Genomic DNA, 27,464 nt, shown 5'->3' on the forward strand with positions numbered 1-27,464 from the left:
GATGAAAAATCAGATTTGTCTGCCCCTTCTGCTGATCACTTTATTACTGAGGGACGAAAAAAGTACTGTGGAGACAGTCAATCCACAGAGTCCATCAAGTTCTCAGTAGGACAGACTCCCACGAAAGAGTGAAGCTCAGAACTCAGGATATATGCCTTAAATTATATGAAGTACCAAGTCAGAAGTAGAAAATTTTGTGTTTAATAGTGATCTATTTATCTAGATTCTAGAGATCAAATATAGTACAAGTCCTGAAATAGCTAAGAGCAAAGTTCAGCAAGCATGATAGCAATTCACAATAAAACACAATTACCAGACCCAGTATTTCACCCAAGACTAAGAAGAGAGCAATCTAAAGGCTGGTTTTACTTAATATTTGCATGAAAGGGCTATGATATTTAAGTAGTAATGATAAAATTCCATATATATTCACCCTGTGGCCCAGCAATCCCATTTCTAAGCAACTGATTAAATATGATAAAATGACTTCTGCAAAAATTGTTCCAAAATGAAAACATGTGCCTTCTCTAAGATTATTTGCTTTCTCTAAGTTTACTGGTATTTTCCAAATTAGGTCTGCCAGTAGGCTAGCAAATTCCTACTCATTCTGTCATACTTCAAGAGAGTAACCCTATAAAGCTGTTTCTTTCCTGCAAAATACATACCAGTCCCACAAATGGCCTACAGAATTTAAATTTATATAATAATAAGGCTTCTCTACTCACCATCATGCACCAGAACAGAAATACAGTTTGACTGGTGTGAATTCTGATTTTGTTATTGCATTTCTGTCACTGCGCTATTCCTTAATCTACTGCACATGTGTAGATTGTTCTTGTTGAAGAACAGACTGAAGCAGCCATTTTTTGAGCAGTTACTTCTGGCTCTGTCCTCAGAGCTAGGGATAGGACACAGAGACACACTCCTGTCCTTGGGAAGCTCACAGCTGGTGGAGTGGACGGTGTGGAAAGATGTGATCACTGGTCAGTGAGGGGAGGATCTGATGCTGCCTGGAAGAGTCCATAAGAAATTTGGGAAGAACACAGTGTGTCGGATGGGTTTGGAAAAATTAGTTGGGGTTTGCTATGCAAAGAGACTATTCTAAGCAAAAATAACAGCATATGCAATGTATGCTGGCTGGATTTGGCGATGGGAGGAATGGTAAATGCTGAAGCTGAAAAATCAGGTCAAGACCGGCCTGAAATGTTTTCTGTGCCATGCAAAGGAGTGCTGGTTTTATTCTACAGGCATCAGGTCAATGCTGGAGTATTCAGTAGAGAAATGATGGAAGATTAGCATTCCAGGAAACACTTCTGCAGGACCCCCAATCTATTCTGAAACAAGCAGAAAGAAGAAGGCAGAGAAACCACCTGCACGAATAAACCCTCAACACAAGTGAACCAGCTGGAATTGAAGGTCAGTCCATCTCCTCGTAGCGGAATCCCGAGGCACTCAATAATTCTGGGATTTTTAATTTATAAGGGATTATTTCAAAGTGCCAAAGAAAAAGATATCAAAATTGAAGAAAGAAATCTGTTACCAAATTTTAATTCTGTTTACTAAGTCAAAAAATCTGCTTCTCACTAATACATATTCATAAACATTTGCTTATGTTCCACCAAACAGAATTTAAAGTAGCAAAAACATCGAAGATAAAAACTGGAATATACAGAGAAAACAGAAAACACATTCCTAAATCACAGAAGAGTCCATGAACACATATGATTTGGTTTAAAATCTTATCTTTGAACTTAAAAAAAGAAAAAAAAAAAAGCACAAAAGCCACTTAAATCTCCTTTATAAGTCCAATTAAAAAACAAGTTTTCATATTTATTATTTATATTATCTCTACAAACTAGAAAGAACCATTGTATGATTACTTACGTTTTGATTATATTTAAAAGTCGACACTACATAAGAAATTTCTTTTTAATCTTATCTTTAAAAAGAACAAAGGCATATTTTGGATTCTAATATGATGTTGATATTACCAAAGTTGTTTTGTTTTAAAAAAAAATTAAACCAAATATACAAAGATAGAACATTAATTGTGTGCCAGGAACATACAGTATCTTGTTTAATCCTCACAACACTTTGAACAATGAGTGGCTCCATCTAACAGGTCATGAAACAGATTCACAGAGGAAGGCTAATTTGTTCAAAGAGACAGGGGAACAGTCTAGAGGGAGGAGACCCAGACTCGAGGGTTCTAACGCCCGCCCTGTTACACCTGGTGAAGTACAAGGGCTGCTACAAGTTGGAGCACAGCCAAACTTTTCTAAACAAATCATTTTCTCTATTTCTGAACATTAAAAATAATATGGGCTAACGCTTAAAAGTGAAGTTAAATGAAAGGACTAACAGCACTCCCCCTGAAGACAACGTGAACACCCAGCAGTCTGTGGGCATCAGTGCTCAGTGCAACACCAGCAGAGGCCTGGGCACCTGCAGCCCCACAGAAGTACGCCGAGTGCGCGGGTGCTTTTAAGTTCCACTCGCATTAGCAGCACTGGAACATGCAGTCCAAAAGCTGGGGACTCCTTCATTTAAAAAAAAAAAAACGAGAGGCGCCTGGGTGGCTCATTCGGCTCAGGTCATGATCCCAGGGTCCTGCTCAGCGGGGAGTCTGCTCCTCCTCCTCCCTCTGCCTGCCCCTCCCCCCTTGCTTGTGCGCTTGCTCACGCCCTCTGTCAAATAAATAAAAAATAAGAACAAAAGGAGAACAACATGTTATCTTTTTAAAAAAAATCTAGAATAAGCTAATCACTCTCTGGGAAAATATGAAGAAACATATCTATGGCACCTGAAGCATGACTGATGTAATATTTTTAAGTAAAATTAAAAATATAAATGAATGAAATGATCATTTTGGAAACCAAATGTCATTAAACTTCAAACAGGAAACTGGCCAATTAAGTTATCAAGTTCACTTAATCACATTCTGCCTCATCCCAAGAAAGATTTGAGCTTTGCTCATTTCTGCATCATCCTTTAGGCACGATCTCAAAAACAAACAAATAAAAACCAACAACAAAAATACACCCAACACCAAAAAACTCACCAAATTCTTACTTGGAGCAATGACTGGTTCCAGTGAAAGAATTCTTTCACTACTTTGGGGGAAAGGAAAAAGGAATTCAATCCCTCTGGTACAGCTGTTCTGAGTGTGCCTTTGGAACCTGGGGGAGATTCCAACCAGCACAAACCCAAGCAAGCCCTACCTCAGCACCCACCCCACACGAGTGAGAGTCACCCACACTTCAGCAATCCCAAGACACCAACCTTCCTACACCATGCAATGAATTCTACCTAAGTCTACAAATTGAAAAGACCTAAGCAGGAGTTTTATTTCCTTTTCTAAAATTAACACTTACCTCTCAAAAATAAGAACAAACAAGGCAAGAATAGGACAACAGAACCATAGGTTCTAAGAAAACATGAGATGCCTACACTTTATTCATTGTATCACAAGACAAACTGAAACCTTTAAGCAATCAACACATATCTTTGCCTGGAAGTACACAGCTGGTTTACTTAAACAGACCGGGCCTGCATTCAAACAGTTCACAAGCTGGGGAGATACTAACTAAAAATCTTCAAATGTTTAATATTGTTTTGTCTGCATACTGATTAATTTTAAAATCAATGAAAATGGAAAAAGACTTGCAGCAAGTTAAAATTACCCAGAAAAATTGTGGTTAATTCACAAATCAACCAAAGGGAGTCTAAGGTTCCAGTGTTTAGAACGACTTGGGAGAACCCAGGATCTGGAACTGCTACTGAAGAAGGTGGACGTGTGGGACAGCAGCGCAAGAGTGTCAGAAGTGTTCTCACTCTCTTGACCTTGGCTCAAGGGGACACCTACAGTTCTCCATGCCGGTGCTTTCCACTCCTGACACACAGAGACAACAACATATGTATGGCCTGCTGACATAACGTGGAGGAGACCTGCGGACTTCTGCATGGGATCCGGAGGGAAAAAAAAAAATCACAATTTCTTCATATTATATAATTATGGTGAGAAAAAAGGCATTAGGGAAAGTATTAAATACTGACATTGGACAAACTTCCAAATGAAAGGATTTCAAAAAATTTAAACTGTAAGTCATCAGTATCTTGCAATGTACGTTACCTCTTGGTGAACATATCAGCGAGGAGCTCTGAGCATTCTGACCGATTGGCTGTTGAACATATCAGCAAGAAAATGACTCAGATGAAAATTGGTACCAACGTAAATTTGTGCCCTCCAATCTTTTTATATTTAAACTTTTTACCTATTTCCCAGAGGGGTTATTGTAAACTACCTCTGACTTTCCTCACAATGCCCAATTCCAATTTGCCCTACTCCCACCTTCCCCAGAGGCTCAGTATGCATGCAAATTGGAAAAAATGGAGTCAAGAAATCTTAATAATTTTTTCTAAGATACTGGAATGCTTTCTCCTAAAAGCTACTTCTACAAAGAAAGTATTCAAGGTTAAAAACATGAGAGAGGAATGCTTCTATCAGAACTTGTCAATCCTGTAATAAAATGTTAACAGTATGGTCAAATTAGTCATTTGGATGGTAAAAAGAAATTACACAAAATAACTGGGTTTAGGGGTGCCTGGGTGGCTCAGTCGTTAAGCGTCTGCCTTCTGCTGGGGTCGTGATCCCAGGGTCCTGGGATCGAGCCCCGCATCGGGCTCCCTGCTCAGCAAGAAGCCTCTTCTCCCTCTCCCACTCCCCCTGCTTGTGTTCCTGCTCTCGCGGTCTCTCTCTGTCAAATAAATAAGTAAAATCTTAAAAAAAAAACAACAAAACAAAACTGGGTTTACCTATTTTTAGTCTACATAAAAAGTAGGCAATCAACTAATTCACGTAGTAAATAAAGCAATTAACCTTTTTCTAAATCCACACAGTTGTACACTTCTCAGGAGTCTGTGTCCGCTTCATGTGGACTTCGACCACTGTGTAACAGTGTGATCTGATAGACCAAAAAGAACGCTATAGTACAAAGACATTAAAATACAATGACAATGCTGGAAAATCCACCTGTTTAAAGGCCCTCTCCTACTGGCAAACATTTTCAAAACTCTCTCCTAGGTACTTTTTCCATTAACAAGAAATTTCACCAGGGAATCTGAGAAGCACTAACATTCCTGCAGTGTTTTACCTTAGACCAAAGGTAGTGACCACGATCACTTTATATGCTTACCACAGACCTAACAGGATAAATTTGTTGCTTTCTTCTGTGGTCTCAAACTCTAACAGTTTGAAGTAAGAACTGGCTGCTGACCAAAGAAGGCTGGCTGAAACCCCAATGGGAAGTCACAAACGTGGTCCAAACCTCAGCTCCATGGTCTTGAGACTCTTCCGGCCCAAGCAATGACAGAGGGGAAGTACTTACATACACTGCTCACAAATGTTTAAAGCATGTTCTTCTTCAATAATTCATTACTCTTGTTATATGAATGACCACTACCTATTTTTATAGATCAGGAACCAGTAAAATAAAAACTAAAAAGCTAGGTTTATTAATAACTAACCAAGCTGTCTAAATCATTTGAAAACCAATTCTTACTTCTAATTCACCAGAATATATACTTTAAAGAAATTTTACTATGAGGCTTTCTGTAATTTCACAGAGTATATCTGCCATGTTAGATGTACTATTTGTTCATCCGTTTATTTTGGAAGGGGGCGGGAGGCTTAAGTTTCAGCGCATGCATGGAATGACGGGAGAATTTAAGTCAGGGCTAATATTCAATGGCAGAGTCAAGACAGGGATACTTCATAACTTCTACCCAGGAGAACAATTAGATATCCCTTCATCAAAATACTAATGTCAAGAGATTTATTTAATGCCTTACATACAGATGCAGAGCCATGGATGTTTTTCAAAGACTTTAAGCATATTTTAACAAAATTCTAAAGTCATTTAGACATTCTTTCTGCAACTGCTAAAGAAAAGTCATACAAATTATGTGACAAATCTTGATTTAGAGTTGAGGTTCTGGCATAAATTACATCAATCTTGCAAATCAAAATGAGTCCAAGAATAGCAAACATGTCTTCTCATCTCGTTCACTAAAACATTTAAGACATTCTGGTTGTTTTTGGCCTTAAATTCAAATCAAATGCTACTATTCAAATTCATATGCTTATGTTTTGACTGAAATGGACCAGAAGGTAGATACATAATGTAGCACTGACTTAATCGCACATGTTCTACACAGCAAGTGGAATCAACTCAGCTTTGTCCTCCGGCTGAAGAAGGTGCAGCAGCAGCAGCAAACACCACAGGACACCGTGAAGTCAGGGTTAAGATCCCCTGCAGGACAGAACTGACGGGAATACCAAACATCTACACAGGCTCAGAAGTCACCTCATGTTTGGAATTTTACTATGAATTTTTCATTTTCAAGAAATAGGTTTACATATTTCTAAGAGCTTAATTTTATTCTCTTTCACAGACAGTATATATTTGAAGCGTTATGAGAATGAAGTCAAAGACATTTACAAACCCACAATCTACCTGTTTAATCTTTTTATTCCTTTATTGGTGTGTAATGAAGAACAATAGATAATCAGGCACTTGAAAACATTAGGACTTTTTTCCTAAATATAATATTTTTACTGGATGTTTGAAACCAAGATTCTGATACATCCCCCACTTGACCTGTTTGTCATCAACATGTGATCATGCAATACAGAAATACCTAAAACCAAAAACCAAAAAACCCAAACCCTCAGTTTTGTTGTTATATTGATATCCCAGGGAGAAATATCATGGCTCACTCTATCATTCTTTCTTTTCCATACAAGAGACTTAATAACAGGGAATCTCAGGGGGAAAAAGTCACAAAAATTTTTGCACATCTCTTGGAGCGCCTGGGTAGCTCAGTCGCCTGCCTTCGGCTCAGGTCATGATCCCAGGACCCTGGGATCGAGCCCTGCATTAGGCTCCTTGCTCAGCAGGGAACCTGCTTCTCTCTCTCCTCCCGGCTTGTACTATCTCTCCTTCTCTCTTAAATAAAATCTTAAAAAAAATTTTTTTTACATCTCTTGATCAAATCTTGGACCCTTTCCAATTCTCCCTAGAAAACCCACTAGCTTATTCACTGTAAGTGCATCACTACATACAAAAAAGATAATTAGATCACTAGTTTATTCACTATATATGTGTAACTAAATACAGAAACAATAACTAGGTCCCATGATCACCTTCAAGAATTTCTATTCTTTTCTTTTGAAATAATTACAGGCATTGCAAAAAGCACCGAAAGGCTCTATGTGCACTTCACCCAGTTTCCCCAATGGGTGTATCTTACCCAACTACAGTGCACCCTCAAAACCAGGAGGTGAATATGGTATCTACCACTTATCAATCACCTATCACCTCTCTCGTTTTCTATCATCTATCTACCTCTGTATCACACAGGTAGTCAAAGTCACAAAAACCACATACTGTCTGATTCTATATACATGGGCTGTCCAGAACAGGTAAGTCTATAGAGACAGAAAATGGATCAGTGGTTGCCTAGGGCTAGCATGAGAAATGTGGAGGGTATGGGGAGTGAGTGTTAGTGGGCATGGAGTTTTTTTTTTTTCTTTTAAAGACTTTATTTATTTATTTGAGAGAGAGAGAAACAAGCAGGTGGGAAGGGCAGAGGGAGAGGGAAAAGCAGACTCCCCACTGAGCAGGGAGCCTGATGCGGGGCTTGATCCCAAGATCCTGAGAGCATGATCTGAGCTGAAGGGAGATGCTCAACTGACTGAACCATCGGGTGCCCTGTGGTATGGAGTTTACCAGAGGACAGAATCATTCTAAAATTAGATATTGGTGATGGTTCCACAGTGCTGTGCTATACTGAAAAACTATGAATTGTAGTACATTTTAAGTGGCTGAATTGTATGGTATGTGGATTATATCTCAAACATAGATATTAAAAAATAAAAGGGAAACAAATATACCATTCCCTGAAATACACACTGTGTTACCACACTTCATTTATTTTATTCTGATATTTCCCAAAATAATATCAGAACCAAATAAGTAACTCCAGAGGCCTAGAGATAAATAAGTAGCCTGACTGAGAGCTCCTTGTTAGTGGATTAGTCAACAAACAAGGACACATTAGTGATCTATTTGCCCTTAAAGGGCACCTGGCCTAATGGTTAGTGAAGAAGTCCCTCACTCCCTCACCCCACCCCTTCACTGCCTCAACCCTTTACTCTTCCACTCCCATCCCTTGCTCCTGGCTCAGTTTTTGTTTATTATTAAGAGCTTGCACGGACCTGAGAGATCAATCACTGCACTTCACCAATTTGCAGGTAAAGGATCTGAGCCCCATTAGGTTGATGCTGGCCAGCAGCCACGGAGCTGGGTTCCACGGAGGACTGGCCTCTGACCCTGACTCCACATCCAGAGCATACACCAGGCAAGCTCCCCAGGGGCAGTGCTGCCCAAACTATTCTGTGGGGCAGCCAGATTTCCTGCCCCTCCTTACACACAAATGGGACCCTTGTGAAAGTTTTAAAATCCATTTTTCTCTTCTTTTAATTCACATTCCCAGTGTCTTCAGCCTGTCCTTCTCCTGAAGTTATAAAATATAAAATGAATGAAACAGTGCTCGTGACTCATAAAAACATAAATTCATTAAAATGGTCATGTTTAACAGGTACTTCCCAAGTTTACCAAACTTGTCAGGTACCATTTCACAGGTAAAATAAGTGAAGTCCAAACTGGAATTTTTCTGTATCTGTTTACTTCAAGCTCTACTGCTTAAAATTTACAAGTCGCCTCACACCCGGTGCTAACAGTAATAGTAACAGTATTTTCATTAAAAAAAAAAAAAAAAAAAAGTACCACGTTGGGGAGCCTGGCTGGCTCAGTCGGTACAGCATGCGACTCTTGATCTCAGGGTCATGAGTTCAAGCTCCACATTGGGCATGGAGCCTACTTAAAAAAAATTTTTTTTTTTTTTTTTTTTTAAAGATTTTATTTATTTATTTGAGAGAGAGAGAATGAGAGACAGAGAGCATGAGAGGGAGGAGGGTCAGAGGGAGAAGCAGACTCCCTGCCGAGCAGGGAGCCCGATGCGGGACTCGATCCCGGGACTCCAGGATCATGACCTGAGCTGAAGGCAGTCGCTTAACCAACTGAGCCACCCAGGCGCCCTTAAAAAAAATTTTAAAAGTACCATGTAGTATCCAAAATATATAAAGAACTTATAAAACTCAACACCCAAAAAACAAATAATCCAGTTAAAAAATGGGCAGAAGACACGAATAGATATTTCTCCAAAGAAGACATTCAGATGGCCAACAGACACATGAAAAGATGCTCAACATCACATCACGAGGGAAACACAAATCAAAACTACAATGAGCTATCACCTCGCACCTGTCAGAATGACTGAAATCAACAACACAGGAGACAACAGGTGTTGGCAGGGATGTGGAGAAAGGGGAACCCTCCTACACTGTTGGTGGGAATACAAATTTGTGCAGCCACTCTGGAAAACAGTATGGAGGTTCCTCAAAGTTAAAAACAGAACTACCCTATGATCAAGCAATTGCACTACTAGGTATTTACCCAAAGGATACAAAATAGTAATTCAAAGGGATACAGGCCCCTGATGATTATAGCAGCATTATAAACAATAGGCAAATTATGGAAAGAGTCCAAGTGTCCATCCATTAATGAATGGAGAAAGATATGGTGTGTGTGTATATATATATATATTCTGGAATATTACTCAGCCATAAAAAAGGATGAAACCTTGCCATTTGCAATGATGTGGATGGAGCCAGAGAGCATTCTGTTAAGTGAAGTTAAGTCCATCAGAGAAAAACAAAACTGTATGATTTCACTCATGTGGAATTTAAGAAACAAAACAAATGAACATGGCAGGGGGTGGGGTGAAGAGAGGAAAACCAAGAAACAGACTCCTAACTATAGAGAACCAATGGTTATCAGAGGGGAGGTGGGTAGGGGCATGGGTTAAACAGGTGATGGGGATTAAAGAGGGCACTGGTTGGTGTATGAAATGCTGAATCACTAAATTCTACACATGATACTAATATTACATTGTATGTTAACTAACTGGAATTTAAATAAAACCTTGGGGGAAAAAAGTACCATTAAACCCACATAAATGTAAGATATTTACCTAGGGAAACATTTTGAAATAAAATTATAAAATAAAACTTGACACCTAATCTCTTTCTCCTGAATCTACCTTCCCATCCCCCTACCAAATCGAACAGTCAACAAAAGAAAATACTTTTTCTTCTACCCTTCACAGGGCAATATACTAGGAGTTCACAAGTCTGTTTTCCCTAAAAATAACATTGGCTTCAAGCTATGAGGATAGGAGAACCTTGCAACAGACCAATTCTGCTGAGAACAATCAGAGACGCCAGATGAAACACGCTCATTCTCACGTGCTCGCCCTCTCACGCGGGGGAGGAGGCAGTGCAGTGGTGAAGTGACATTCTGAAGCTGTTTTCCCCCAGGTGTGTGGTATAAAAGGTTGAGGAAGTGGCTAAGAAGCAGAGAAGCCATAGAATTAATGGAAATCTCACAAGATCAGAGAGACAAGAACTGGGAGTTGGGGTCAGCTTAGCAACAGGACTCCAGGGTCCAAGATCCTTGGGGGAGGGAAGTGAACTTACTCTTACAATTTTATCCTTGAGGTATTTGCCAAATTCTTAAGCTACTCAGGACAAGGAACTAGCCTCTAATAGGAAAAATAGAGCTTTTGGCAGGTTCCTTGTACTGAGAAAGCATAACCTGGACCCTGAGATTGACTGAAGAGGGATTTAGTTAACACTGCATGTCTTCAGTTACATTTGGAGGGCTATGCCTTAAAGTGGGTGAGACCAGACTAGATAGAGCTTTTCCCTGCAACTTGCTCTAGGGCTAACTCAGAACCTTACTAGATTAAGGTGATCTGTTCTCATTCTGCCATAGAGGACAGGGTGAACCCTCTCTGGAGGAGGGGAACATAATTCAGAGCAGTGATATGCTGGTACAAATTTACAACCAGTTTTGAGATTGCCAAGTCTGGGATATAAATATTCCCACCACAGCCAATTTAAAGCTACGAAATAACCCCCAAAAAACCCCAAAAAACCCAAAACTCATTAAATGGGGAGATGGGAAGAAATGCACATAATTATGTGAAGGTGATATTAGTTATTATGTAAGTGCAAATAAACCCACAATTAGATACCACTTCACATCCACCAGGATGGCTATAATCAAAAAGACAAAAAATAACAAGTGTTCAGGGTATCTGGCTGGCTCAGTCAGTGGAGCAAGTGACTCTTGATTTTGGGGTCTTGAGGTTGAGCCCCACGTTGGGCATAGAGATCACTTAAAAAAAAAAAAAAGCTTTGTTAGTGCCCACTGGTGATGGTTAAAAGTTGAATAAAGATTAAAAACATAACAAGTGTTGGCAGGCCTGTAGAAGATTTGGACCTTTTTCACATTGTTGGTGAGAATGTAAAAGAGTCCCACTATTGTGGAGAACAGTTTGGCAGTTCCTCAAAAAGTTAAACCCAGCAATTCCACATCTAGGTATAAAACCCCCCCAAATTGAAAACAGGTATTCAAATAAAAATTTGTACACAAATGTTCACAGCACTATTCACAATAGTCAAAAGAAACAACCAAAATGTTCATCAATGGATGGAACGATACATAAATGAATGGATAAACAGACTGTGGTATATCCATATAACGGGATATTAGTCACCATAAAAAGAAATGATGTATACTGCAGGGTAAAATCTTGAAAATATTATGCAAAGTGAAATAAGCCAGACACAAAAGGTCACATATAATATGATCCCATTTACATGAAATATTCAGGAAAATCACAGAGACAGAAAGCCGATTAGTGACTACATGGGCAGGGGGACGGTGAAGTGGGGAGGGACTGCTAATAGGCACAGAGTTTCTTCTGGGGTGATGAAAATGTTTTGGAACTAGAGAGAAGTGATAGTTGCACAACACTGTGAAGGAGCTAAATGACGATGAATTGTACATTTTTTAAAAGTTAATTTTGTTATTTGAATCTTTCTTTCTTTTTTTTTTTTTTAAAGATTTTATTTATTTATTTGACAGAGAGAGAGAGAGCAAGAGAGGGAACACAAGCAGGGGGAGTGGGAGAGGGAGAAGCAGGCTTCCCGCGGAGCAGGGAGCCCAATGCGGGGCTCGATTCCAGGACCCCGGGATCATGACCTGAGCCGAAGGCAGACGCTCAACGACTGAGCCACCCAGGCGCCCCTGTTATTTGAATCTTATTGCAATAAAAATCAAAGAAAGGTATGAACTATCAAGCCAGGAAAAATGAGGAACCTTAGATGCATATTGCTACAGTTAAAGAAACCAATCTGAAAAGGCCACATACTACATAATTCCAAGTACCTGACATTCTGAAGGCAAAATTATGGACAGTAAAAAGATCAGTAACCACCCAGGGGTTTGAGAGAGGGAGAGAATAGGGGGATTTTTAGGGCAGTGTTACTATTCTACAAAATAAAGAGAGACTCTTGGGGTGCCTTGGTGGCTCAGTAGGTTGAGCATCCGACTCTTGGTTTCGGCTGGGGTTGTGATCTCAGGGTCCTGGGATTGAGCCTGGCATCTGGCTCTGCACTCAGTGGGGAGTCTGCTTGTCCCTCTCTCTCCTCCTTCCCACTCACGTGCACATGCTCTCTCTCAAAATAAATAAAGCTTTTTTAAAAAATAAAAGGGCGCCTGGGTGGCTCAGTCAGTTAAGCGTCTGCCTTCGGCTCAGGTCATGATGCCAGGGTCCTGGGATCGAGTCCCGCACTGGGCTCTCTGCTTGGTGGGGAGTCTGCTTCTCTCTCTCCCTCCACCCCTCCCCATGCTCGTGCTCTCTCTCTCACTTGCTCTCTCTCTCTCAAATAAAATAAAATCTTTCAAAAAAAATAAAAAATTAAAAAAATAAGGAGAGACTCCTGTGGACTTCAGCTAAATGAATCAACACTTTTCAATAACTGTAACAAATACGCCACACTAATGCAATATGTTAATAATATAAGAAATTGTCTGTAGGTTGGAATACAAGAATTCTGTATTATTTGCTCATTTTTTTCTGTAAACAAACACAAACAGAAAATTCATTGCTGGCTGACCTGCACTAAAAGAAACATTGAAGTGAGTTCTTTAGGCTGGAGGAAAATGATGCCATACAAAAACTTGGAAATGTAAGGAGGAAACAAAGGCCAAGAAAGAACATTTCTATTACTAGTACCAAATACATAGATCAGAAACCCCTGAAATCCACGCCACCGTGCAGCTGTCACCCCGAGCGTACGAACGGAGAACGCGGAGGCTGTGTAAACTGAAGATCTGTTTGGCCACCGAGATGGCCCTTTGTTAGTGCGGCAGCAATGCCCCTCCAGCCCTGCAGCTGCCACGCCGGCCCGGCCCTCGGGGCACGGAGCGACGCCTGACCTCACCCCAGCACCGCTTCTGGCGCTGGTGTGCCTGTGGGTACCTGCTGAACCCGAGGGCCTCAGCCCGCTCCTCTGAAAAGCGGAAATTATCAACTAGATAAGACGATGTCTAATCCCCAGTGCCTTCTTCACTACCATCAAGAGAAGTGGAGAACAGAGAAACAATGGCACGACAGACAGCAGACTTCCCAGCCCATCACTTCCAATTCTGGGACTAAAGGCAAGTCACAGAACCTCTCAAGAGCGAGCATGCTGTCAGGTTCCTCATCTGTAAAAAGAGGGTGACACGTCTGTGGGGGTTAAATGAGTTCTATGTAGAGAGTAAGTAAGCACACAGTACGCACTAAACGCATTAACCATTTTCCTTATTCCCATCCCCTGATTTCCTCCAGAAACACAAAGGGTCTGCGGTAGGCCACCAGCTCTTGTTATTCTACCTGCATACCCTTTCTCCATCTCCCACTTCAAGCATGATTTCAGCCACCCATCACCTGTGAACTGAACACATACTGATGTCTGTCACTGGCTGCTGTCTGGACAATACCTCTTGGAACTCCCCTAGGCTTAACTCCCATCCTTATCCCTAGGCCTCCAAACTGCTGCTATGTATCCTATTTGGTATATGGCATCATCATTTCCTTACCCAGGAGCCCAGGCAAGTAACCCAGAGTCATCTTTCACTTTTCCATCTCCTCTCTTTTCTTCCTTCCTTCCCAATGTGATTCCATGAGATTGAGGCATTCCTTCCTTCCTTATGCTCAGACTGGCCACAGTCTTTGTCCCCTCGGTCTGTCTATTACTCCAAAATTTATCTTGTTATATATGCCCTTTTTATTTTTATTTATTTTTACTATTTTTAAAAGTTTTTAATTCCAATCAGTTAACATGCAGTGTTATATTAAATTTCAGGAGTACAATACAGTAATTCAACACTTTCATATATCACCCAGTATGTGCCCTTTTTAAACTTGGGACACACCACTCTTTTAAATGTTTTGATGCTTCCCTAATGTCTATTAGATCAAGCCCAAACTCCTACATTTACACACTGCAAGGCCCTGCTTCATGTGCTTATCTCCTCACCTACAATGCAAAAACATTGCCACCTGTAGGCCGCCCTTCTTCCAAAGGCTCAGCTCCTCTTTCTCCCATTTGTTTCTGCTTATTCCAGCTCTTCAACACCACACATAATTCCCAGGCACTAGGGCCACAGAGGGAAAGGGGAACAGCCACTGTGTTGAATACAAGATGAGATCAATTTTAAAACAGACCATTACTCTCTGTGCCACCAAGAAGGAAAGAGCATGCTAACTCAACAATGACACATGGTTGTGACATGAATCTGAGTCCACAGATATGAAGTGGGGGGTGGGGGTGGGAGTGTCTTTCAGAACTGATGAAATATGGCTGAGCCATAATTACCATTTTTTAGCCATCCTGGCTCCCGAGTATCTCAAGACATAGAGCAGCTCAGTAATGGCTCCCCAAAAGATATTTATGTCCTAATCCCTAGAACCTGTGAATGCTGCCTTATATAGCAAAAAAGGACTTTCAGACATGACAAATTAGGAATCTTGAGTTTGGAAGATTACCCTGGATAATCCAGGTGGACCATAATGCAATCACAGCATCCCTTTGAGAGGGAGCCTATGGAGATCTGAAATAGAAAACAGAAAGGAACGTGATGACGGAAACAGCTACTGGCTTTGAAGACAGCGAGGGGGCCAGGAGCTCAGGAATGCAGCTCTAAAAGCTGGGAAAGGCCTCCGGAGGGAGCACAGACCTGCTGACCCTTTGGTTTCAACCCACAGGAACTGGTTTTAGACATTTGGCCTCCAGACTTGTGAAAAATAAATCTGTGTTGTCTTAAACCACCAAATTTGCAGTATTTTGTTACAGTGGTCCCAGGGCAGGCAGCAAGCAAAGACCGGCTGTAACCTTTCCCCTCTAGCTCCATTCACTATGAAATTACAATCTATAGGTAATTCCTTTTAAACTACTTCATGAGCATAGCAACGTTCACTCCTTTATTTCCACCATTGTAAAACCACAAGCTGACTCAAGCTATCACATAAAATCAACACTTTGTATTAGGTACTGGGTAGATTTCAAGATCTTTATGCATGTGAAAAAGTAACTAGAAATTATATTGTCATTTATGATTTGAATTACACTTGGGCTTTTGCTTTTAGAAACCCAGTACTCAGACAATAATTTAGAAAGTATTAACAGATCTTATGTATTCACTTGCTAAGCATTTAAATATTTATGGCATGAGTGAAATAAATTAACGAACCCAGTAGACAGTTCCCCTCAAATATGTACAATAATGGCAACATGGGCATTACATGACAATTCACAACTGGGTGTAGGAAGTCCTAATAAAACAAGCAATTCGTAGTTCACTGTTCTAAAAATTCACTAGGTTTACTGAGTAAACTGTATATAAATGCGTTCTGCTAGACGTTAAAATGGATATTGAAAGTCCTTGTTTCAAACTTCCAATCCTACACACAAGTACAGGACAAAGCAGATTTAACTAAATGCTTTAACAAATATGTAAGCAAAGTTTAGTAAGAAAATAGAAAATAAGAGTATTGCTCAGATCAGTAATTGTAGCAATCTGATGTTGGTGTCTCACAATGTGAGCACCGTTAACTGAAAACCAGTACCAGTGTGTAACTTGTACCCCAGTGCAGTATTTACGGCATGAAGCAAGTCGGACAATGTTCTCTGCCCACATCACCGGATTTCTCTTGTAGCGTTCTACCTTATTTTGGGGAAACCTAAAACATATCACCCCTCGATGCAAACAGAAGGAAACGACTCCACAGATAATACAGGTTAAGTTAAACTATTACAGCTGACCCAGAAATAGGAGTGGATTTTCAAATCCCCACTTTAGTCATTAACCAACACTTATTTAAATTTCACAAGAGGAATGAGTGTTAGAATGAAAAAAATTTACAACATGATACTGTCGGAATGTAACTATGGTTATCTAGGGCATCAGGCCAGCTGCTTCAAGCAGAACAGGGAAAATTAACCATGTCCTCAGGGTAGCATTTAAGGAAGCAGCAGCAAGGGTGAGGGTTAATAACATAGGTTCCTTGGCTATCATTTTAGGGATATACAGAGAAAAGAGAGAAATTGTAAGTAGTACTTTCGAATGTTAACAGTAACAAAGCATTAAGGTAGATAAACTTAGCAACAAAACAAACCACAGTGAAACAGAAACAGAGAAACCCCAGGTCTCATCTGCTCTCCTTTAGTTGAAGTGGGGGAGGAGAGGTGAGGGGGGGTAAGAGAAATGACTCAGGCAGCAGGAAACTGGCAGCAACACCAGGGCAACTGAAAGGGAGCATGAACCACTAAGATCACTAACTCAAGGGCACCACTGGCTGCCACTGCCCTCCCAGGCCCAGCATATCCCTTGGCCTTTCCTCATTCCAGCCTCATAACCACACCATGTTCATTTCATGGCTCATTTCAGTGCTTACCTAATGATGAGAATGAGGGTCTAAAGGGTGTAAGGGACCTGCCCAAGTGCAGAGTTAGGGAGGGATTGGGCCTGAACAGGAACTCACGCTATCAGGTCCAGAGCCTGCGCCTCGAGTGTGCACCTAAGCAGCAGTGCCATCACGGGCGGGCCTGGTGCCAGGAGGGCAGCCCACTCATCTGCTCGCGGCACACACCACTCAGCGACCTAGGGCTGCCAGGTGACAGTAACACAAAGTCAGTGACGATCCAGCGAGTCTTCTCAGCAATCTCCAAGTGACCATTACGACACTGCTACATGAAGCCACAACTTCAGTTTAAAACACTCCTCCTGTTAACAAACTTCAATGTCCCCACACAGCAGAGGAAGGAAAGCTACTTACAGTTGTGACTCCTTGTGTAGGGAATGCTCTCCTTCTCAAGGTTATTTACCTAAGAGGGGATCTGGATGAATCAACTGTGCATTTGAACATCAACACCATACGAAAAGAAACACTGCCCTCCAAAGTGAAATTTTTGTCTATAAAATTATCATGCTACTCTCATGAGTTCAAAAATAGTTCATGTATCCTGGAACAGATCTGATATTTAGCTCAAACAAATAATCTTTCATAACTTGAAAAGAGCACAATATTAACTATATCTCAAACTCTACTTTTATCTTTCTCACCATATAATATCTAACAATCTTGTTTTTGAAATCTATCAGACATCATTTATATAAAACACAGCAGCCCTATAAAATAGGTAATATTGCAATAACCAAAGTCATATTCCTGAATAATGACATATGTCCACCATGTAATGCTTAATGAAGGAGGATACCACACACACACACGTATATCCATATGCATTAAAGATTCAGAAAATCGTCAAAAAGTTAATAATGGTCATCATTTTTTAGTTAGCTGGATGCAGGTGACTTTTTCCTCATAGTACTCTTCTCCAAAGCTTGAAATATCCTACAACAAAGTTGCATTCTTCTCATAATGGAAAGATTATGTGTTTTGGGGGAAATAAAAACACAACTGTGTGTTCATTAAAAATAGGTAAGAGGAACTTCAGTGAGTAAACAAAAGAACTTCAAATTCAACTTCAATGACAATTTTGCAAAAAATAAAAAGGAAAGTGTAGTGTGAACTGTCAGGTTAGTATTTTCACATCTGCTGCTGCTGTGGCTGTCACCAATTCCTGTATATAGTCACCAGGAGAGCACTCCCGACACATGGGTGCACTCAAGATGTGCTGTTATTTTGCACTGATACTTTCCTCATCTGCATACCCTGCTGTAATCCGATAGGTGCTGAACTGTGGGTCACAGAGATGTTCACCATGAGTAATCCTAAAACTGCCTTTCACAAAGCAGGCAAAGACAGCAGAGCATAAAACTGGACATCTATCCATAGCTAGATCAACAAAGTCTAGAATAAAGTTTTAATCCTCATCAATAAAATCTTTGTTTTAAAATTGATCAATTTAAAGACTCTAGATGTTACCTTAGTAAATGTACAAAATGCTCTAAATGGCATAATTTTTAAGAAAATGAATATACATACCACTTCACCAACAGAAAGACCTAAGAAATAAGAAAGGTCTGCCTTTCCTTTCTCCATACGTAGTTAAGCGTCAAGAAAACTTAAATTCTAAACCACACTTTCCTGAACAAATGATTTTTAGTATTGTTCATCACAAATAGAAAAATTCACAGTAACAATTCCATTCAAGGTTGTTGTAATTTTCCACCAACTACTATTATGGGTGGTTTGGAATGATGAACTTTTTTTTTTTTTTTGACAGAGAGACAACAAGAGAGGGAACACCGCAGGGGGAGTGGGAGAGGGAGAAGCAGGCTTCCCGCTGAGCAAGGAGCCCAACAGCGGGGCTCGATCCCAGCACCCTGGGATCATGACCTGAGCCGAAGGCAGACGCTTAACGACTGAGCCACCCAGGGGCCCCTCAGCTAGTAAATTCTTGAGTTTTTAAGGCCTTATCTTATACACCTTCATCTCTAGCACCTAGCAGGAGACCTGAAACATAGCAAATGCTAATAAATGTGGGTTGAGTAAATAGATGAATCCATAAAGGCTCACTTCTAATCCCTACATGTAAGTCGAGCTACTTTCTTAAAATGTGATCTACTCTAGGAAAAATTAAAAAAATAAATGGTTTCCTTAAAAAAAAAGTAGGGACTTTTGTGACAGTTAAGAAAAATACATGAAGGGGCGCCTGGGTGGCTCAGTTGGTTGAGCGGCTGCCTTCGGCTCAGGTCGTGATCCTCGAGTCCCTGCATCGAGTCCCGCATCAGGCTCCCTGCTCGGCAGGGATTCTGCTTCTCCCTCTGACCCTAACCCCTCTCATGTGCTCTCTCTCATTCTCTCTCTCTCAAATAAATAAATATTAAAAAAATATATTGAAAAAAATAATAAAAAAAATACATGAAGAAAAGTCAATGACACAGAGAAAGATCACAAGAAAACTCTCAAATAAAACATGTTTAATGGAAAAATGGCTCCACACAAAAGAAACCACTGATACTACTTATGTAAGAACTGTGCCCCACCCAACTCCAAAAGAACACAAGGTGACTCAGTATTTAAGCACAAAAAGATTATTAAGAGTGAAAGAGAATGGTCTATTTGAGGGAAGGTGGGCGGGTACTTCCAGCTACCTCCACGGTACAAAGCAACAATCCAGCAATAATCTTGGCTTGTTTTTTTGGCAGCTGAAGGAAGAAGAACTCTACTCCACTGCACAGGCGCTTCCACTTTCTGATTTCAGAAGTTTAATTCTGAATCCATCACTATCTCCCCTTCCTCCCATGCCAAAACACTGTGAGTCTTAACAGTAGTATTTATATTTATGCTCAGTACAGGATCCCTGTGAATTGGGAGAGCTGCCCGGAGAACTCGGGCCCTAGCTGGATGGACTACATCTACTCCTCATCCCTGAGCCTCAATTCATCACCTTCCATACAGCTCCCTCCTGAAGGAGACAGTCCAGGTGGGCTATGATGGTCCCACCACAGGATATGCCTGATTTCCTGCTCCTGCATGTTTATCCTACTGTCCCCATAGAGTATAATGCCATGTCCTTCTATTCTTAAAGTCCATAAATGTGTCTATATGCATCCCCTCACCACTAACCACCTCCCATCCTCTGTTCTGACCACCATGGCACTGGGGCCATCACATCCTGTCTCATATCTACCTAAAAGATGGCACACACACGAAGGCAGGATGACCTCTTCTACTTCTGCATATAGTAGGTCCTCAGATCTTTAAGTGGAGAAAGAAAATTCATCTGGGCAGCATTGTGTCATGGAAACCAAAACAGATAATGACTTAACAAAACATAATAAAATGCAAAAGACCATAAGAATCTGAAACTAATGATATACTATATGTTAACTGAATTTAAATAAGATTAGAAAAAACATAAAAAAAGACAACAATACATTCAAAAATCATGCTATGATAAAATGAATCTAATATAAAACAAACCAATCTATACCCTAAATTTCTTAAACATACATAATTATGTGTCAATACCTTGAATCAAAGGAAAGAGTTTCTAATAACTCACAGAAAAATACACATGTAAGCTGTTTGTATCTTTGAAGCATGATTTCTATCTATTTGAATTTGTCTAGCCATTATGTTATCAATGTTTACAGTAACATTAGGATTAAGGTAAAAATATTTATCGTGCTAGTTTTCATTCATAAGCCCACACTTTTCATTAAATATTCCCTAAAACGTAAATGCCTTAAAATTTAAGTTGGAACAATAATTTTTAAAAGTTGTAGCATTATTATACTCTATTGTACACTGAATAACATAACACTGTATATTAACTATACTGGAATTAAAATAAAAAGCTTAATAAAATTAAAAAAGTTGTAACAGTTTTAGCTAGAATTCCATAAGCAAGGACATATGTATGGTTTTCTATGTATTGTAACTACCCTTTTCATTTATTTTTAAAAGAAATTCAATGTCCATAATACTTTTAAATAGCACCATTGAGATATAATGCACATACCATACAGTTTGCTCATTTAAAATGTACAATTCAATGGTTTTTAGCATACTCACAATGTCTGTGATATTATTCTAAGTTAAATGTTGTGACCAATGTAGAGATCATGAAAACCTACAGAAAAGATGAAAGATTCACTAGGCCTAACAAGAACACTGCATTACTAGTCAGTTTTTCATAACTGGTTCTTCGCAGGATCGAAAGCTGTATTATATAAATATATTTACTATAACATTAATTTATTTCTAATTCATATATTTATTTATAGTTCAGTCCCAGCTCCATAGTCTCCTGTTTTGAAATGTGAAGTGAGACTAATGTTAATCTAAAACAGAAGTATTATTAAAACCAGAGTATACAAGTTGATGAATGCATATATCCTAACTCTAAATCCACTTAGTTTTTAAACTAAAAGACATGATGCTTTATGACGAAGCATTTAGACTACGTAACTCAGCAATGCAACGTTTACAGCCCTCTTCCTTTTCGAATTACAGCAGCAGCAGCGCTGGTATAACTAAAAAACCAAAGCAGCATCCACATCCCCTTCACATCCCTGAGCAGGTCTCTAAACATCTCAAAGCCCATAATCCCTCTAGGATATAAGTGCTAAAGTTGCAACCACAGTTTAAAATAACTAAACCATGGTTCCTGATTTAGCTACATGAACTATTTTGTTACAAGTCTACACCAAGTTTTATTAAAGTGTAAGTCAATGATTAACACTAAGAATAAAAACAAATATTTGCCCTTCCTTCATATGAGACCGAAGTGTATTCTTTTCTCTTGTTCATTTGGTTCTCCACCTATACATATTCAATTTTGGCTAGAGATAAAATCTCCTGGACTTCCAGAAGAACTATGGGAAGAACACTCTCCCTGAAGAAAAGCTTGTACATAAGAATACAGAACAGCCTAATAAGGAAGCTGACTGCTTTAAATCTTAATCATCAAAGTATGAGAGTAATAAAAGACCAACTGTCAAAACAGTTAAGAAGTGCTGTATATGGGGCGCCTGGGTGGCTCAGTCGTTAAGCGTGTGCCTTTGGCTCAGGTCATGATCCCAGGGTCCTGGGATCGAGCCCCGCATCAGGCTCCCTGCTCAGCGGGAAGCCTGCTTCTCCCTCTCCCACTCCCCCTGCTTGTGTTCCCTCTCTTGCTGTGTCTCTCTCTGTCAAATAAATAAATAAAATCTTAAAAAAAAAAAAATTAAAAAAAAAAAAAGAAGTGCTGTATATGACAGATTTGGGTCTCTACTTATTTGCAGCCATAGAATCAGCATTTATTGGCAGTTGTAAAGGTAGAAAAGGGGCAGACTTCACCATACCAACTTCTAATATTTCAAATAAATAAAAATAGCAGTGGAAAATTGTCCTTGTTCATTTCTATAAAAACTCAAGAATATTCCTTCACCCATGGTCTAATTTGACAGGTCCCAATTAACACAGACAAGATAGAGAGACATTGGTACGACAAAAGGCCAGTCCTCAATCCATCAACCCAAACCTGTCAGGTCTTTTCCCTATTTACGGGGAAAAAAGAGTGAAGAATGGATAATAATATGGTTTATATAAAAGCTACAGGACCAAGTTCTTATAGAACTATCACATGGTTAAGTAAGAACCATTTTTCATATCCTAGTAGCCTTAATTCAAAACGATATATATTTTTTCTCAACGTCGTAATATTATCTCGTTTTCCATACCCAGTATAAATTGTTATTTACAGATAAAAACTGTCAGGAACATATCCACAAGTGGGGTTAGGAAGTGAGTACCACATTGGTTCCTGTTTTCCTATGCTTCCACCCTGCGATGAATCATAGCTGTCAATGACACACCATGAAAACATGTACAAATCTACCTTATTCACAGCAAGATACCACCCCAAAGTTCAGAACTCCCCAAACCAAAGTCTGTACAGTAAAAGTCAAAGTACTACTAATACAGAAATCCTAACTCTTCCTATACAAGTCTGCTTCTACTGTTGCACGCACACTTCTAGACGGAGTAATTCACTGGTTTTATGACGAAAGTAACAGACGGGTATTTGCCATCACAAGGTAGCACCACCAGGTTCCTGTTGGCCTTGGGTACCCCCGCGTCCCAACCTCTGTTTGTTTGCCTCCTGTGCCCTACACCCCACGCCTGACTTCACAAGTGTCTTATGACTGGAAACTGCGATCACTCTCCAAGCCCTTTTCTCCTCTAAGAGAAAATGACGCTTGGGAAACTCACTGGCTGGCCATTTTCATACCAAGTTTACAGCAAGCCTAATGGGAACATCATTTATCTTAAAATGGGCACTATTTCCTGTAGTCTGAAGCTGTGACAGCAACTCCTGGTTAGGAAAGAACTAGGGAGTGAGGAGAAAAAGAGGAGGAAACCAACTGCATTCATTTCCTCGCTGCAGAAACAAATTATGCAGACAACTGCCTGCGGTAAAAATAAAATAATCGGTATCATGACTCCTGCTGTCCGTGCAACTCTTCTAAAGAGTTCCGACACCGTCCTCCCAAATTCGCACTGGATCAGTTCACCCTGTACGAATGTTGCCATCAGACCTCCTGGGGACCCTCCTTGCTCAGTTGTGCCAGACACAACGCAGAGCCGACAGAGCCCGCGGAGGAGGCGGCTCCAACTTCTCCCCCCACCGGCTGTCAGCGGGAAAGCCCGCCCGCTCCCTCTCCCCAGGAACACGAGCGAGCGCCGACGGTCTCCAGGCCTGGGCAGGGCCGGCGGCACCGGGCGGCTGTGGCGCTGCGAGCAGAGCCCGCCGCCGCGCCGCCTCCCAGAGCACATTCCAGAGGCGCGAGTCACGGCCAGCGCGCCCAGAGGAAAAGCCCCGGCTCGGGCTGCGGAGCCCAAGCCCCAGCGCGCCCCTCACCTGTGCGGCTCCGCGCGGGCCTGCGGCGGGGGCAGGGAAGGCGCCCTTCCCGGGGAGGGTGTGGGGGAGTCTGCGGACCGGGACAGGGGGATGGGCGCGGCCCTAGTCGCGGGGACACCTGACAGGTGAGGGCGCGGAGAGCCCGGCGGCGCTCCGGACACCCCGCACGGTGCCCGCGGAAACTGACGGCGGGGCGGACTACGGGCCCGGGCGGGGAGCCCGCACTCACCCAGGCCGGCAGGTCGCAGGCGCGCACCCCCAGGCGCACGGCGCGCTCCTCGTCCTCCAGCAGCGCCAGTGCGCGGCACAGGCGGGTCGCCTTGAGGCCGCGGCTCCTCCGGCACCACACGAGCAGCCCGAGCGCCAGCAGCACCCAGCTGAAGCTCAGGCCCAGGTAGCCGAGGGCGTACACCGGCAGCAGCAGCGCGAAACTGCGCGCCAGCTGCGCCAGCAGCCCCGCGACATCCACGCTCAGCACTGCGCCCGGGGGCTCGGCAGGGGCAGCGTCGGCCCCGGGGCCACGGTCCTCCGCGCCGCTCATCGCGCAGCGCTCGCGTCCGACCCGGCCGCGGAGGCTCAGCCCGCGCACCAGCACCCCTCTGAAGGGACCGCGCCGGCGCTAGGGCCCGCCCGCGCTTCCGCCCGCGAGCGGCGTGCGACGTGAGCACGCAGGGTGGGCGGGGCGGCGGCCGGGCGCGGCCCTGGGCCTGGTTCAGGACGCGGGGCGGGCGGTGGCTGATGGGTGACGCCATCGTGCGGACACCACTCGAGGCGGGAGTAAGCGCGGGATCGGCGCGAACGTCATCGCGCGGGGTGGGGCGCCACTCAGGCGGCCCGGCGCGGCCCTGGACCCGAGCCACGTATTCACGGTGGGTGGGCGGGGCCGGACTGCTACCTCATAGCGGGGGCGGGTGGGGCCGACAGGGAAGACAGCGTGCGCGGCGCCGCTAAGGCGGACCGGCGCGTCGTCACGTGGGGTAGGCGGGGCGGGGCGCGCCACCGCGACGGTCGGGCGCGGCCCTGCGTCTAGAGCACGTACCTTCGCTGCGTGAGCGGGCCTGACTTCCTTACGCATCCGCAGGGCGGGGTAGGCCGCCTCTGAGGCGGGGACGGGTGGAGGGGGCCTGCGCGTGACGTCACCGCGCGGGGCGGGCTCGGGCTTCGGCCCCCGCGCGGTCGCTGCCTGTCGGGGGCGGGGGGACGAGAAGTGCGCGTTCCAGCGTGGGTGTGAGAATTGCCCGCTTTTAGGCGATTCTGTTTGATAACTTTTCTGAGAAACCGTACGCACTCCCGAGTGCTCGGATAGAGCAGCGCTCTAAAGCAGAGGGGTCGCCGTTCTGGTGGGGGGTCAGGCCACGGAGCCAGGGCGCTGTCTGTTTGGGGCCGCTCAGCTGTTCCGGGGCGTGAGAGAGCGCAGGGGCGGCCTGCCCCGCGTACGGGGCGTGAAGCACTTGCGCTCGAGCCCAGCACCTGCTTCCAAGCGGAACGTCGTGCAGCTTCTTGAGAGGTGTTGGTCCCGGCCGACTCCCTGCTTCCGAGCTCGGACCCTGCTTGCGGTGTCTGAGAAGACATCACACCCCGTGATTACCTTGTTTTCCAGTAAACTCGATCCGGGTCATTCCCAGTTCGGCTTCCAAGGAAACTTTGATTCAATGTGTAACAAGAGAGCTAGTTTTCCCCTTCTTACTCTTCAAGTCTGTGTTACTGGGCACCTTGATCATCTTTAGGAAGGGCAGGGACTTAGCGCACTCTGTTTTTAAGCTCCTGATTGGCGTGGGCACCTCGTGTCACACGAGTTCTTCCCTGCTGTATTGCAGGGATCCTGGAGTAACAACTTGGTAACTGTGACGGCTGCAGGGACAAAGCCTGGTGTCTTCGGGACAAAACGGTGACACTCCACAGACTGCTTTGCTGTGCAGAGTGAAAGCCGGTAAGGTGAAGAAGGCTGCCGGCTGCAGACCAAACTGCCATCACAGCACTATCAGCAAAACAGCTGATCAAAGACTCGATGCCAGCAGGAGCTTTTTGGGTGGGGGAGCACTGGCGTGCATTGATGGCATTGCCAACGTCTCATTAATGGTTCAGCTAGGCTTTAAGTTCCATGAGGGCAACAGCCGTATTTATTACGTTTACCGTCGTGTCTCCAGGCTAGCACCTGAATGAATAAACAATACCTCCCTTCTTCCCTTGTCTTCAGGTCTGTATAGAATTATGTATGCATATATGTGTGTGTGGCCATGGAGATATAGAAATATAGCTCAGAAACATCGCTCTAGGGTCTAGAACACTCAACTTTGGGCAAGGACACTAAACCTCAAGCAAGGGAAGAGGCTTTCCTTTTCTTGCTCTTTTTTTTTTTTTTTTTTAAGATTTTATTTCTTTATTTGACAGGGAGAGACACAGCGAGAGAGGGAACACAAGCAGGGGGAGTGGGAGAGGGAGAAGCAGGCTTCCCACTGAGCAAGGAGCCTGATGCCGGACTTGACCCCAGGACCCTGGGATCATGACCCAAGCAGAAGGCAGACGCTTAACGACTGAGCCACCCAGGCGACCCCCCCCCGGCTTTTCTTGCTCTTCACCATATTACATTAAGTTGTAAATATATAAAGTGGCAAGTCTCAAACCTTTTCCTCCGCAACAGCTAAATGTTCTAATGCCAAGTCTTACTCAAGACTAAGTTACAAACTCAAGACAATTACCTTGTTAACACAGGAAGGGGCATGAGCCTTTCTGTCCTGTGGTTTTTCCTCTAAAGAGCCGTAGAATCACGTTCTATAAAGATCTGAACACCAGCTACATAAAAAATCTTGCACATCTGCAATAGAGTGTTTGACCTGAGCAGCCTAGCGATGTAAAATACACTGAAGAGAAGTGTCCATGTTGCACACCAATCAGCCTCCCAGTCTCAGCTGCCTTCGTGACCCCTAGAACTTCTGGCCACTTCCCTGTACTTAATTATACCAGCAAGGCAGAACACCTCTCATTCTGTACAGAGCCTGATAACAGGCCCAGCTTGGTTCTTAGGTTTTTGCTAGTATTTTTAAACCCCTCAGTCTCCTGCAAGCTCTTCATGTTACCTCCTTCCTTACCTTCTGTGCTGACATTTATTCAATGAAAGGCACTGCTTTCAGAGGAAAGAAGAACATCACTGTGAGTGATCTAGTAAACTATAAAGTTTCAGGCTCTGCCCTCAACCTTTCAAGTTTCAGAGAAAAGAGCTGCCTTCTGTTTCAGCTGAATCTTTTCTGCTTTGTTTCATCTCTCCTCTCGCCTAAGTCTGGGCCTTATCAACTATCCTGTCCACCTCTTCTACCTCTTCCTGTTCTGGCTCCTTCCCTATCAGCTCTACATAGGTTTTGTTGTAGACCATGGGATCACACTTTGCCTCTCTTCCTTTCGTCCTACTAACCAGGACTCTTTCTGCCCAAACTCACCAAGACTCCTACCTTTTCTAAGATGCTCCTTTGGTGACATAACCATATTCTTTACCTGAGCCCTGAGTGGGTTTCTGTCCTATGCAACCAAAAGAATCAGAAAAGGCTTGGTCCTTTCTTGCTTGCTCAGATCA

At 42.8% G+C, this 27,464-nt stretch overlaps 1 protein-coding gene and 1 long non-coding RNA gene across 8 annotated transcripts in view; one reads left to right on the plus strand and one right to left on the minus strand.

Moving 5' to 3' along the window:
- The window catches only part of ESYT2 (extended synaptotagmin 2), a 92,776-nt gene that overhangs the window by 58,938 nt on the left and 6,374 nt on the right, over positions 1-27,464 (minus strand). For 3 of the 6 annotated variants that reach the window (XM_036067103.2, XM_036067102.2, XM_078059820.1), the window contains exon 1: positions 24,126-24,530. The exons of 1 other annotated variant lie outside the window; for it this stretch is intronic. In XM_036067103.2, the coding sequence (XP_035922996.1) occupies positions 24,126-24,437 (312 nt within the window). In that variant the 5' untranslated portion in view covers positions 24,438-24,530. Of the gene's footprint in view, positions 1-24,125; positions 24,532-27,464 lie in introns of those variants that run through there. 2 more of the 6 variants (XM_078059819.1, XM_036067104.2) reach the window with 2 other exon arrangements.
- On the plus strand, positions 24,599-26,078 carry LOC118519563 (uncharacterized). 2 transcript variants are annotated; one of them, XR_013443032.1, is made up of 2 exons: positions 24,599-24,765; positions 25,714-26,078. It is a non-coding gene; the product is annotated as an uncharacterized LOC118519563 (long non-coding RNA). The 2 variants fall into 2 exon arrangements; XR_013443031.1 differs by lacking the exon at positions 24,599-24,765 and adding an exon at positions 24,871-24,983.

The sequence above is a fragment of the Halichoerus grypus genome, chromosome 12 (genome assembly GCF_964656455.1).
Source record: "Halichoerus grypus chromosome 12, mHalGry1.hap1.1, whole genome shotgun sequence".
Lineage (NCBI taxonomy): Eukaryota > Metazoa > Chordata > Mammalia > Carnivora > Phocidae > Halichoerus > Halichoerus grypus.